The 13,151-nt window shown below is 45.9% G+C and overlaps 1 protein-coding gene across 1 annotated transcript in view; it reads left to right on the top strand.

Moving 5' to 3' along the window:
• r (carbamoyl-phosphate synthetase 2, aspartate transcarbamylase, and dihydroorotase rudimentary) overlaps positions 1 to 13,151 on the top strand; it is a 184,959-nt gene that overhangs the window by 60,377 nt on the left and 111,431 nt on the right. Inside the window, exons 12-16 of the mRNA XM_055069310.2 lie at positions 1,329 to 1,550; positions 4,461 to 4,649; positions 9,628 to 9,861; positions 11,865 to 12,002; positions 12,735 to 12,902. Coding sequence (XP_054925285.2) covers positions 1,329 to 1,550; positions 4,461 to 4,649; positions 9,628 to 9,861; positions 11,865 to 12,002; positions 12,735 to 12,902 — 951 coding nt within the window. The remainder of the gene's footprint in view (positions 1 to 1,328; positions 1,551 to 4,460; positions 4,650 to 9,627; positions 9,862 to 11,864; positions 12,003 to 12,734; positions 12,903 to 13,151) is intronic.

Here is a 13,151-nt window from a genome sequence, read left to right on the forward strand (position 1 = left end):
CACTTGGGATTTGTTTCCACTACCATATATTTGTTCCAATGACCCTTAAGGGTTAATGGCACACAAGCATGGTGAGACTAGCCGAATAATGAATTCTTATGCCTAAATCAAGACAAGATTTGTAGGCTACATAAAAGCAAGACATTCGTCTTACTTGCATGAGTTTTTCTTTCCTGAGACTCCATGACTGTATTCATGATCTTAAAGGGACACTAAAGGTTACTATGAAGTCAAGTTTACGTGATAAAGCAATGCTCTAGAACGTCTAAGGCGTCAATATAATCGCGAACAGAGCTTTAGTAACCGAGAAATTGAGGTAAATGCATGACATGATTTGAGACCCCCCAGTGACATTCCGGTACTAGCCCGATGACGAAGGCACTCCTCATCACAATTTATGTCACTAGTACTCAACTACTCATATTAAAAAGATAATTTCATTATGTTATAAGACTGAAGAAAGTGCTACTTATCTACTTCTGTTCGATTCTAAGAATAACATTTTGACGTTTCCCTTCAGTAGTATGGGTGGTCGAAAGGTCACCGTAGGTGCAATGTCACTATCAGACCATGACGTCCCCACTCCTTGATCGGAGGGCGGGCAATTTGAACTGCGCTAGAGGTACGCAGACACTTCAGAATGCATTTTCTCTCAAAATAAGTCTTTTCTTCGCATGAAATAAACGTTTCAAGGTTTCTGGGATGGTATTTCAACAGTCCACGTTGAGTTAATATTAACCTTTAATGTCCCTTCAATGTGAATTGAAAATAGCAAAGATAATACAATTTGTGTTCAAAATGTCTATTTTGCGCACCCCAGCAGAAATGCTACTGTGCTGTTCATTGGGTACACGATAAAAACCCAAAGTGGTCAAAATCAATCCAGAGCCCTCTGCTGGGGCTTCTCTCGCAGCCAGCTAGTGGCTTTGGGATATAAAACTCCATAAATTTCAGTGCGGCTTGAGAGGGGACCTCAGGCTGGTATATTGCAATGATTATTTTCACTCTATTTATTCTGTTATCATCTATTGCTTATGACCCGCCAATCGCATTGTTGATGGAGGCAGATCTTGAATCTTGAACAGTAAAAGAATTAAAACAGACTGTTTACTAATTGCGTCAGGCAGGGAACGGACAACACACAAAGTGGAACATGAAGAAAGCTGTCTGTGTCCTGCGTCTGTGCTTCCTTGTGTGTTATCCATTTCCTGTATTTAGTAATTATTAAACAGTCCTTAAAAATGAACCAGCTAGCTTCTCCAGCTGTTCTTCTCAATTGGAAGTGTTACGTTATCCCCAACCTGTTCCCACCTGCTGCTTGACTACAGGCCTTGACGGCAGCTGAGAAGCTGGGCTTTCCAATCCTGGTGCGCGGTGCCTTCTGCCTTGGCGGCCTGGGCTCGGGCTTCGCACACAGCCAGGACGAGCTGCGTGCCCTGGTGACGCAAGCACTTGTCCGCTCCAGCCAGGTCCTGCTGGACAGGAGCCTGAAGGGCTGGAAGGAAGTGGAGTATGAGGTGGTCCGAGACGCCTACGACAACTGCATCACGGTGGGCATTTGCCGTCCTCTGCCCTGCACTCTTCCTTGTCCTCTTGTGGAGTTTCTCGTGATTGTACCAAGAGAGAAATCTGGCGTTACTGTCTGAACTAAAGGTTGCTTTGGCTGCACAGGAATGCTGCTATGTGAAAGGTTTGGCGTGGTCTAAGTCTAGCTTGGCCTTTAACGTATGGTCAGGGCTACAGAGATAAAGCGTTCTTGGAATTAAATCTTTATACCAAATGTTAGTTTATCTGTAACACATCTTCCTGTGATGCTTACTCACATATAGTACAGTCAAACTTAACCTCTAATGATCCCAGGTATAACAATTTAATGGCTATAACGACCACATTTCACTGCATTTATAATACAGTGAAACCTCGTAAACTGTACCTGCTTAAGCAGTAGCTTCATTTTAAAAGTAGTAAAGTAACATCCCCGACTCAGCGGCCATTGAACATAATACGTTTTGTATCCGCATAAACCGTACCAGCTTATTGCGTACGTATTAGTTAACAAGTAGTGTTTGCACTTTTCATAACGCAATCACAGCGGTAGGTTGGCCCGGCAGAAGAACGAGCCTCAGATATCAGAACAGCCTCCAAGCACCAACGCAGAGGGTGCTTGGAAGTGTGAAGCCACATTAACATCAGCATCATTTCGGCGCCATGCCAGAGTCGAAGTGTTGTGGCCCGTGTTGTGGTGTCGTGCAAGCTAGGATGAAAACCGGGTGCTCAGCATAGAAGAAAAATCGGACATCGTTCGTGCTGTCGAACGTGGCACAAAGAGAACCATTGCAAGTGGTCGACTGCAACGGTTTTGCATTTGTCTTAACACAAATTAGAAAAGCAGGAAAATAAATAAAATATAATACTTTGTGGAATGTTTTGTCATATTCGGCAGCAACAAATTAATTCGGTAATGTTTTCTCTTCAGCGTAAACAAACACCAATGAGAATGTGGTACTTTATTCAGGAAAGCTCTTACTTGCATGCGTTTTGCCCCTGTAGCTTTGCTTTCATTGCCCCGAGAGGTTATCTGTGAGCACAGAGGGAGACTCGCTGTGCCTACGTCCACTGACCATTATGGTGGTTCAGCCAAGATGGGGATGATGTACAGTACGGGATTTGCCTAAATTTCATGTGCTCTGAACAACTTCGTGGATTCCCACGGTTCCTTTCACAATTTTGCCACGTCATTTTGATTGGATGCCTTTGGGGCATTTTCTTGCAAATTTATGCAGTGTACCAGACTTTCTGTGCTCCATTACCTGTGCGAATTAGCGAGTGGACCCGCAATCATATTACACACTCACAGCTTATCACAAACAACATACATGCAGCACCTTAAGATGTGTAATGTTTATGAGCCCTGGCAAAGCAAAGGCATGTAGTGTAATTTGCAAACTGTGGTTGGAGGCCGCAAACCTGCAGTGTTGCAGAATGCCCCTGTTGTCTCGTACATGTATTCACACGCTCAAAAAATATGAAGGTGAAACCACACCAATAGACATGCATAATGCACAGGGTTTGCATATGGCTGTAAAAATTCAGCCTTGTAGATGCTGCATTTTGTCACTGCAGCCTTCTCCAGTAACCCACAATCCCCCCCCCCCTCCTCTTTTTTTTTTTTTCTAGCCTTTAAGTACCTTTGCACAACCATCTTTGATATATCTCAGAACAATTGCTTTCTATGCCATTGCCTGCTAAATGAACATCTACATTAATTTTTAGCACATGTATACCAAGCGTTTTTTTATTAACTCTGATTTATTATACACATTTGACATCCGTTAATTCAGCCTTCACAGGACTGACAAAATTGATCAAATTATCCCGCGAGTCAAATTAAACAAGATGCAGAAAAAACAGCAAAACACACTGCTGATTCAATTGGCAGCATTTGCCTGATTCTAGCATTCCTAGGAATCAAGTACATGTTCAGTTTCTATGTGTCCGAAGTGGAAAAGTAGCAGAAAAGACATTAAAGCTCCTAATGAAATTATAAAATTTATGTGCACCCTATTTTCCTGCATGAAAAATGGGCAAGGGTCTAATATTTGTACCACAAGGGTGGCTGGTTTCCTAAAGTCCGCTCTGCCGCAATTAATTTGTTATACAGTAAAGCATACAAACGTTGGGGAGGCAGTTTACTTTTTGTATCCAATTGCACCGTGAATGCAGTTCCTGGCCCAATTTCTTTACAAAAAAAATAAAGAAGTGTGTGTCGGAATAGGGCAAATGCCATAATCATACATTTTGAGCAATGGTTATTGCTTGAACTTTTCCTGTGGCAGGCTGAAAATAGGCCTTTTTGACAAGAGACAACGTGTGTTCAATCCATTCACTCTCCCCTGAGCTCCGCCGAGACAGAAGCCACCACTAAAGGGGCCGATTTTGGAGTCGTCTTAAGGGGTCGGGCATGTGCTTGCCGACTGGTCAGGTTCAAATTCTCCAGTGAAGGCCAATTTTAGGAATGAAACAATGAAAGTTTGGGCCCATAGAAATGCATGGGCACCAGCCGGGACCGTCGATCGGGATCATATTGACCAGAATCGAATTAATGAAAGCCACCTGTACTATATTATTATTATATTGTATTGTTTCAAGATATTGTGCTTGTGTCTGTGTGTGCTTTTGCTGCAGTACGAGTCTGAGGGTATGCCCTGGGACAAAACAAACACGCACGTTTGGCGGTCTCGCACCCCGGCAATACTGCATGTTTGGGGGAGAAGGGAGCAGCTGCACCTGTCACATTCTAAAGCCAATATGTGTGGCTGATCCAGGCTGCTTGCCGTGTAAGCACATCGCTGATTACGGCCGTCTACCATTGCCGAGTAGACTTGCCAAAAGTCAAACTGGGGATGTCGGCCTGTAAAACACGCAGCGCGTCCTTTCAGCTGAAGCTTGCCCGTTTGCAGGTGTGCAACATGGAGAACCTGGACCCACTGGGCATTCACACGGGCGAGTCCATTGTGGTGGCGCCCAGCCAGACGCTGACCAACGAGGAGTACAACAGGCTCCGCACCACTGCCATCCGCGTCGTTCGTCGCCTGGGCATCGTTGGCGAGTGCAACGTCCAGTACGCCCTCAGCCCCCACTCGTTCGAGGTACTTGGCACATTTGTCCAAGGCTCTGTACCCTCATTATGCAAAAAAGAAGAGAGGCGTGCAGACAGGGCACAAGAGTAGAGAAGTGGACAACACGAACGGCGTTCGTGTTGTCCACTTCTTTACTCTTTTGTCCTGTCTGCACACCTCTCTTATATTTTGCATAATGAATCCTTACCAACTAGGTCAGCTTTCTGTTGTTCTAAGCTTCATTTCTGTACCCTCGTCAGTTTTCCGCATCATGGCGGGCAACTAAGATATGTTTTCTATTGCTTTCCTACCCATCACAGTGGCTTAGCATTCAGTGCAGGCGCATTCTGACGGGGGCTAAATGCAAAGGTGCCCATGTGCTAAGCATTTATGCTAAGCATTAGGTGCACTTAAAGGAAGCTCAAATAACCCAAAATTAATTTCTAGTTCTCCACTGTGGAACCATTTTCAGTAGTCGCTGTGTTGATATGGGATGTTAAATCCCATCAACTAATCAAATTCCTGCCTTCCTACCACATGGGTGTGAGATGAGACGTGGTTTAATGTCCCGCAAGAGGACATGAAAGACATTGAACTCGCATCTGTTGACTGCTATGAAGTATGGGAGGATGGCAGGGAAATGCAGAAACACTTGTGGACTTTAGATATAGGTGCATGTCAAGGAACCACAGCTGATCACAATTAATCCGAAGACCCCTGCTATAGCGTGCCTCATAATCATATTGTGGTTTCAGTGCATAAAACCCCAGAATGAATTACTTAAATTTTGAAGTATGCATAGAAAATTCTCATTTGTTCAGCTGAAAGAAGGGGACAAAAAATATGCTGTTTTTGTTTTGCATACAGTAGCTCTTTTGATCTACTACAGTAAAACCTCGTTAATTTGGGCTTCATGGGACCTAAAAAATTGTCCGAAATAACCGAATGTTCAATTATCGAGGGTTTCTAGAAAACAATAAACAAATGCTTAACACGGTGACACATTTTTGTTTATTGAATAAATCTGCAAATCCTGTTTCTGTTTTGCACAAAAGCAATGTGGAAGCTTCAATTCTCATCATCTCATGACTGATTAGCACCTGCAGGGGTGAAGGCCCCGCAACTTCCTTTGCAGCATTGCCATGATGCGTGTCTTAATCCAAGACATGCTTTTCGCACGTGCACACATCCCAATTATTTTTTTGCCAATGAGCTTGTCGCCAATAGATAATCTGTCCATCCATCGCCATATAGCCGGCGCTCTTCTTCCTCGACAGCTTCCGCCATGTTTGTCACATTGCACGTGCAGCCACTGCACTGAGTCAAAACAAAACGAATGTTTGCCACAACTGCTGCGAACAATACCATGCTCGCTACAGACTCGATCCTGGGCAACGGTCATGCACTTCTGAAGGCATGCGTCCAATGCCCGCACGGATTCAAAATGAAACTACTGTTTGCAGCAACCGCTGTGGAGGAAACCGTGATCGCTAGCGACGTGATCATGAATGCTAACTACACAGTTATGAACGCACGTGGCCAACGCATTGTTATGCACGGTCGTAAACGCAAGAATAGAGGCTACAAAAACACAAATAGGCACGAACTGTTCTGCTGTTTATTGTTCACGTACGATTTCCTCTGATGACTACAGTGATGTGGACTCCGCCACTTTGTTTCAATTGGGTGCTAGCGCCGCTTTTGCTCTTGTGTGTCACATATTTGCAGGGCTGCGTGCTCACTGAGCCCCAAGAGTTGTCTGAATTAACAAGTGCGTGACCAAATATGTCCGAGATAATGAGAATTTGATTACATTAAGTAAGGCGTATGCCTGCCGGGACCAGAGGACGAGTCCGACTTGTACGATTTTCTAAGAGTAAATTAACGAGGTTTTAATGTATGCTCTTTTTATTGTTTGGATGCTTAGGGGAGATAGCTTGTTCAAAATGGATGACGACTTGATCTCAGTAGTAGAGGAGGCAATATGGACGCCAAGTACTCCTAAACTTTGATACAGTCGCCAACTGATTTTTCGGACTCCAAAAATTCAGACATGCTCGATTATTCGGTCTGCATCGCGGTATTTCCATTGTCCCCGTAGACCATAATGTATAACAACTGCCGAAAGTTCAGACACCTTGCAACCTCTCATCTGATTTTTTGGACACTCCTTGAGCCAACTCGATCGAGAGCACCATGCACCAACTCTGACCGGTGCATGGGTCGACTTGTTGGACGCCATTTTTGTTTTGAACGGAGCCTCCTTGCTGCCCCATGAAGTGGCGCTACTACAAATCCCTGCTCATCATCACCGTTTCTGCCTGGTTTGTAGCTACAGCAGTTCCGGTCTCAGCTTGGTATGCCATGTCAAGACAATCCAGCAGCTGATTTGTTTGTTTCTTCGTGCACGACGCCGTGAGTAGGCCACGTTTTTCATTTGTGCGACTGGTGTCTGCGTGACAGCGCGGTGGTGTTTGCTTTGTGTGCTGTGTCGAGGTTGCGGTGATCCAACGCGGCATACAGAAACATAGCGTCAAGTGTCTAATGGCGCCGACTGCGCTGGGGAATGCCGGCAGGCAGGTGCCGGGAGGCCTAGGATTTGTCGCCTTCCAATGTGCTCCGTAGTGACACCGAAAATGTTCTGCCGAGACCTGCGCAGTGGTTGCATAGCGATTCCGGACACCGTCTCATTTGACAGTTTCACAGGTGCTGACACTGCTGTACTGACATATGCAGAACTCGGTGCCGACGAGATCATTCGTCAGGTTTCTGCTGCACCGCCGGACGATGACTCAGAGTTGAAAGATGACGCACCACGTACTACGCTACCGTCGCATGCGGAGCGTGTACAAGCAGTGACTGTGCTTTCACCCTCTCCGAGAGTCAGGCTTAGCTGACTGCGCATAAACGGAACAGCATGCAACAGTGCATTCACGATTCCTTCAAGCCTACTGCCGAGCCCGAATAAGTGCGTGGAAATAAAGGATGTTTGTTTTTTTCTTAATCTGCTTATTCGGACATTTCCGCAGTCCTCGTGAAGTCCGAATAAATGGTCGGCGACTGTATAATGAAGCGGGTGAAATAGGCAATTTGCTTCATTATATTGAAATCTCGTTGTATTGAAATTCGAACTTTTATGCAAATAAATACAATTGCCAATCAATTTTTTTTACACTGAAAGGGGCCATAGAATTTTCCGAATTAGCGGGCAATTGAAGCTGGCAGATGTGTCAGCCGTGGCTTCGTATGGCTGTAATCGTGGCTGAACGTATACACAGCCACGCATCCTGCTTTATTAGAGATGAGTATGTGGCACCCTCTAAGTTGTCTTCCCACACGTTTAGTATTGGAGGTTGCGTAATCTCGAGTTTCGGTGACCTGTTGGAGCGAGAGGCAGATGAAACATTCGTTCCCTGCTGCCAGCGCTTTTCCCGATAGCGTCGTCCCAGTGAGGGTGACACTATCAGCCGCAAAAGCGTGGCTGGCTTCACTTAATTCGTACCGCTGATGTGAAGATGTCGACGTACGTGGCATGAACCCATATCATTCATCGCCGGCTCTCAAATTTATCAAAATGAATTGTTTTCCCTTTCAAAAATTTTTTTTTTTTTTCGATTGCCCGATAAATTGGAAAATTGTGTGGCCCCTTTCCATGTAAGAAAAATCGATCAGCAACTAATTATTTACATAAAATGTCGAATTCGAATACAACGAAATTTCAATACAATGAAGCAAATTGCCCAATTTACCAGCTTTGTTATATCAAGGTTTAACTATACCACTATTTAGGTCTCGGAAAGTTGCAACTCAGTTTTGTTCTCGATGGGTGATGTGACAATTTCACAGGCCTCTGTGCTTTTGGCCAATCGTTGGGTCCATATTCTTAAACATGGAGTCTGAAGGGAGTTTCACAGCTATTGTGATTGCAGCACTCTGGCAAAAAGCAGGGCTGCTGTTCACAAAGCACTTCATATTGCTCGGTACATAGGCCCATATCGAGTGGTGCGTGCCGTGACTGCAATTACCTACGAAATCGCCCCAGTCAGTACCAGTGCCTCACCTGCCCCGAATTCCATTGACATTGTGCATGTCGCCCGCCTCAAACCATATTACTCTCCTACTATCACCAATATTTAGACGCACTGTGTGGGGTTCTCCTCCGTGCTCTTGGGACAAAGGAATGACAACACAGTAGTGCAAATAATCACAAAGGCATTTATTGCACCTTTCATAGATCAATGCCAGCTAGCTGAGTTGCTATCCACAAAACATGCCGATGGGCACGCGACAAATCTAGAAGTCCGACTCACCGCGACCAGATAACGAGCGAATATGTTCGCCCCATGCTGGATCCCAATGCCTGGTCGTTCGCGCGTACGGTCACGCGAACAGTGGCGCGTTCGAAGGCGGCCACGTGAGACAGTCTCGCAGAAGCATGGATCGGCGCACGCGCGGCATGGCACATCCGCACTGCTTGCTGTCCCGAGCCAAAAAGAGAGAGCGCCTTGTCTGTCGGCGGCGTTAGCAGCGCAACACTCGCGCCATCTCTCGTACTGCACCTCAACCACTCCGACCGCCGCGGGCACCAAGCCACGCGAGCTGTGCAGGAAAACAACATATCAGGGGACGCGTGAGAGTCGCGCATCCCCACAACCAGGACGGTGCTTCTGCCGCCGGGGATAATGATACATGCATATTGCATGTTTCTTGTGGACGATGCACATGGGCGCCCCAACGAAGACGAGGAACGGTCTCTGGCTCTCGAGCTGTTGGCTGAACTGGCCAGCGCTGCAGTTATCCTTTGTAAATACACTTTGTAAATAGTCTCCAGTTCTCAATCTTTCGTTCGCGTAACAATATGCTGAAATGATTAGATGAGGTTGTGTTTCGATTAAAGAGTTGCAAAATGCTGCAGCCACCTAGAATTAAAAAAGAATAACACTTGGGGACAAATAAAACCACATCGTTTGCATTGTATGTAACCCGTTTCCTTTCATAATCGTTGCAGTATTACATCGTGGAGGTGAACGCCCGGTTGTCACGGAGCTCGGCGCTGGCAAGTAAGGCGACGGGCTACCCGCTGGCCTACATTGCAGCCAAACTGGCATTGGGCATCTCGCTGCCCTCGCTTCGCAACACAGTCACCTGCCAGACCACGGCCTGCTTCGAGCCCAGCCTTGACTACTGTGTGGTCAAGATGCCACGCTGGGACCTTGGCAAGTTCCCGCATGTCAGCAACAAGGCAAGTGTTGGGGTGGATGTTACACGTAAGAGATCTTGTGGAGATGTTTGACTGAGGCACCGTGCACTACGAACCCCCCCCCCCCCGTGATCACAAACACAAGTGTCGCACTCACAGGAAAAAGGGGCCAGGAACACATGAGTGAACACATAAAAGAGTATCTACCGTATTTATTAAAATCTAGGCCCATAGTTTCTTTCAAATAATCATATACCAAACTCTAGGGTCGACTTAGATTCGAGGATATTGAAGAACACGCCAGCGGGTATACTTGAGCACACCCGCAAGTGTGCGTGTGCTCTGGGCTGTAGGCGACGAGGCTAGCAGCGATGATAGCATAGAGTGAGCTTGGCATGGTCATATTAAAAAAACGCTGTTTTCATTTTGTGAACGCTGTCCTCACTTTTTTGTTAGGCCTACATTTGAGGTAAGTATTATTTTTTCAGGCTTTGTACATTCTGGGGTCGGCTTAGAATCGGGGCCATCCTAGATTCGAGTAAATACAGTAGCTGCCCGCTGTGGCAGCTTCACTGCAATACTCGCCCGCCTGTCTCATGTGAAAACGCCGGCGTGCGCTCAGTTTCCCATTTCGGCACCAGTAAATGTTCTCCGGGATCGTCGCACGCGGCATTCGCAGCTATCACCACCAATCCTGTTGCGATAAGCATCTTCGCCTATCTCTTTCACAGCACATGGTGCCGTCAGAAGCGTAGCACAGGCTTTGAATAGGCGATAACCAAAACGTGCCGCCTTTGTCTGCTGCAGACTGCAATCACATACGTATTCCATCCGCTTGATCCCATGTGAACAAGAAAAGGCGCTAGGCGTGGCCGACCGAGAACAGTATATAGCCGCCCGTTTCACATGAAAATGACGGCGTGCACAGTTTCTTATTCCGGTACCAGTAAATCTTCGCCCAGGTCGTGGCACGCCGCATTCACAGCTATCGCCGCCAGACCTGTTGCGACAAGCATTTTCACCTATCTGTTTTACAGCGTGTAGTGCGTTGTGCTATTGATAGCCTACTGCACGCTTTTAGTAGCAAATGCGCTGCCATTCCCTGCTTCAAGCGGCGGGATGTGGGCATCACATTTTGCTTTGACGGCATCCTGCATCACCCACCAGCCCGATTTTGTTTCGGTTTCCCATCACCCTGTTAAAACACCACGCAATAGGAAATGAACAAAATGCATCTTGGGCCAGTGGAGCACCACCAGCTCAACGCGCGTCAGCGTCTCGTGCCGCAACAATCTGCACTTCGCTTCTCTACGTAGATGTCAACAATAGTTTAGTCTGTCAAATTTTTTTAGTTACTTTGGATTGTACGTTTTCCTAGTTAGTACGTTTTTTCTTGTGGTTTTTTCCAGAATGTATAAACCAAGGTTCTACTGTGTTCGAATTCGAAAAGTGTATTACATGGGCAGTTTACCTTTTATGTCCACCCAAAATAATGAAGAAAGACAACTGTTCTAAAAGAAGAGCTCTCTTTCCACAAGGTGATAGCAAAAAGAACTGAAGGCGTTGAATGTGTTCAAGTGCAGCTCGTCTCCGGCAGCCAGAGTGGAAGAAGCTGGAGCCTGGCTGAGTACAGCTTGGGCTTGGTTGCAAAGGATTAAAATAGATTCCTGTCTATTCTTCCGAAACCGAAAACTATCAACCTCTTTATCCTGCCCACAACACGGAATTAGCTGCCAGCTCTGGATCTTCTGCTGCACTTCATCCTGCTTGTCGTTCTTGTAACTTTAGCACAATTCTTACAACTTCAGTAATACAACAACTTTTTTGCATTTGAGATGATGGTCCTATGCTGATAGCAGTGAGTGCTTTTGTGCTGATCTGATTTGTAAACTGAGTAGTTGGGAAGGTCATTCTTGTGAAAAGAAAACAGCCAGAGATTTTTTTTTTTTTTTTTGAAAGGCAGGTAAAAATACACGATGTTTCCCTGTGTGCTGCTCCCAATTCGCATTTACTAAAATTGTGTTGCGGTTTTCATGTTCAAACAGATCGGCAGCTCAATGAAAAGTGTGGGTGAAGTAATGTCCATAGGACGATCTTTCGAGGAGGCCTTCCAGAAGGCAATCCGGATGGTAGATGAACTTGTCTCCGGCTTGGACCCTTACCTCAAGCCTGTGAGCGACCGGGTGAGTTGTCTAATGACTTCCTCGTGTGTTGGATGTGTGTTTGACAAGCTCAGCTCATCCGTAATGATTATGCCAGGTTTTTAGTGCCCGAAATGTCAAGTCAGTCTATCAATTTTATGCGTTAATCATTGCTGGTAGCTCCACTCATTGGTGGTATGATTCGGAAGGAAATTTCATTTGTTGGCTGGATTTAAATTGCAGCTGGCCTGTGTGAAATTGTAGATGGGTGTGTTGTGCATGTGTGAATAGGCGCCACTGCTGTGCTAGCCATGCTGAATTGCAACTTTGCCTTAACAGTGAAAAACAAAGCAAGGCTGTCGGCAAACAGTATGATAAAAGCCTTTCTCATTGACAAAGTGTAGGCAGTATATGCCTAGAATGCGCACATGCAAAAGGCACTGCCTTTGATCTTTTTTCCAGCAAAACTGAACTTTTGCTGCTTTGTGATGCTTTCGTTCCTGCCAGGTATCGAAACTCTGAAAAAGAAAGCCTGCAAATTTTACTTAGAATTAATGTCGCACTTTGGCATTTGGTGTGTCAGGTGTCATCATCATCCCTTTGAGATAGAGCTCAGTCATATGGTCAGCACATGTGGTCAGTTTGACCATGCTTCAGTTTCGCTAAGAGTGTTGGAAGCGTTCATCCCACTTTCACCGCTCACCCACACCTAAACTGAGGTGTGCCTTGCGGGGTAGCAGACATGTGATGCATGGCTTCTATCCTCGTTGCCAGGAGCTGGCATGCCCCACAGACAAGCGCATGTTCCACCTCGCATCGGCCATCAAGGCAGGCTACACACTGAAGCAACTCAACGAACTCACTCAGATTGACCCCTGGTTCCTCAGCAAGATCATCAACATCATCGAGTACCACACCTTCCTGGAGGGCCTTCACAGCAAGGCAAGTGTGCTCATCTTGCAGTAGGCACTGTGAGACAGATGTTGCTGTGTGTTTGCAGTGAAGTTTCGTACAGAGTAGAAAACACAGAAGAAATGAGTTAAACAGTTATCCCAAAATAGTGCACTACCAAGTGCAGAGAAATCATAATAGCTCATAGGAATGTAAGACAACACTGAAAAACAGAAAAGTTAAGGTAAGTTAACGAGGTTGTGCAAGCCTTGGTGATGCAGAATTGTAAACTCATGAACC

Source organism: Dermacentor andersoni, chromosome 9 (assembly GCF_023375885.2).
Source record: "Dermacentor andersoni chromosome 9, qqDerAnde1_hic_scaffold, whole genome shotgun sequence".
Lineage (NCBI taxonomy): Eukaryota > Metazoa > Arthropoda > Arachnida > Ixodida > Ixodidae > Dermacentor > Dermacentor andersoni.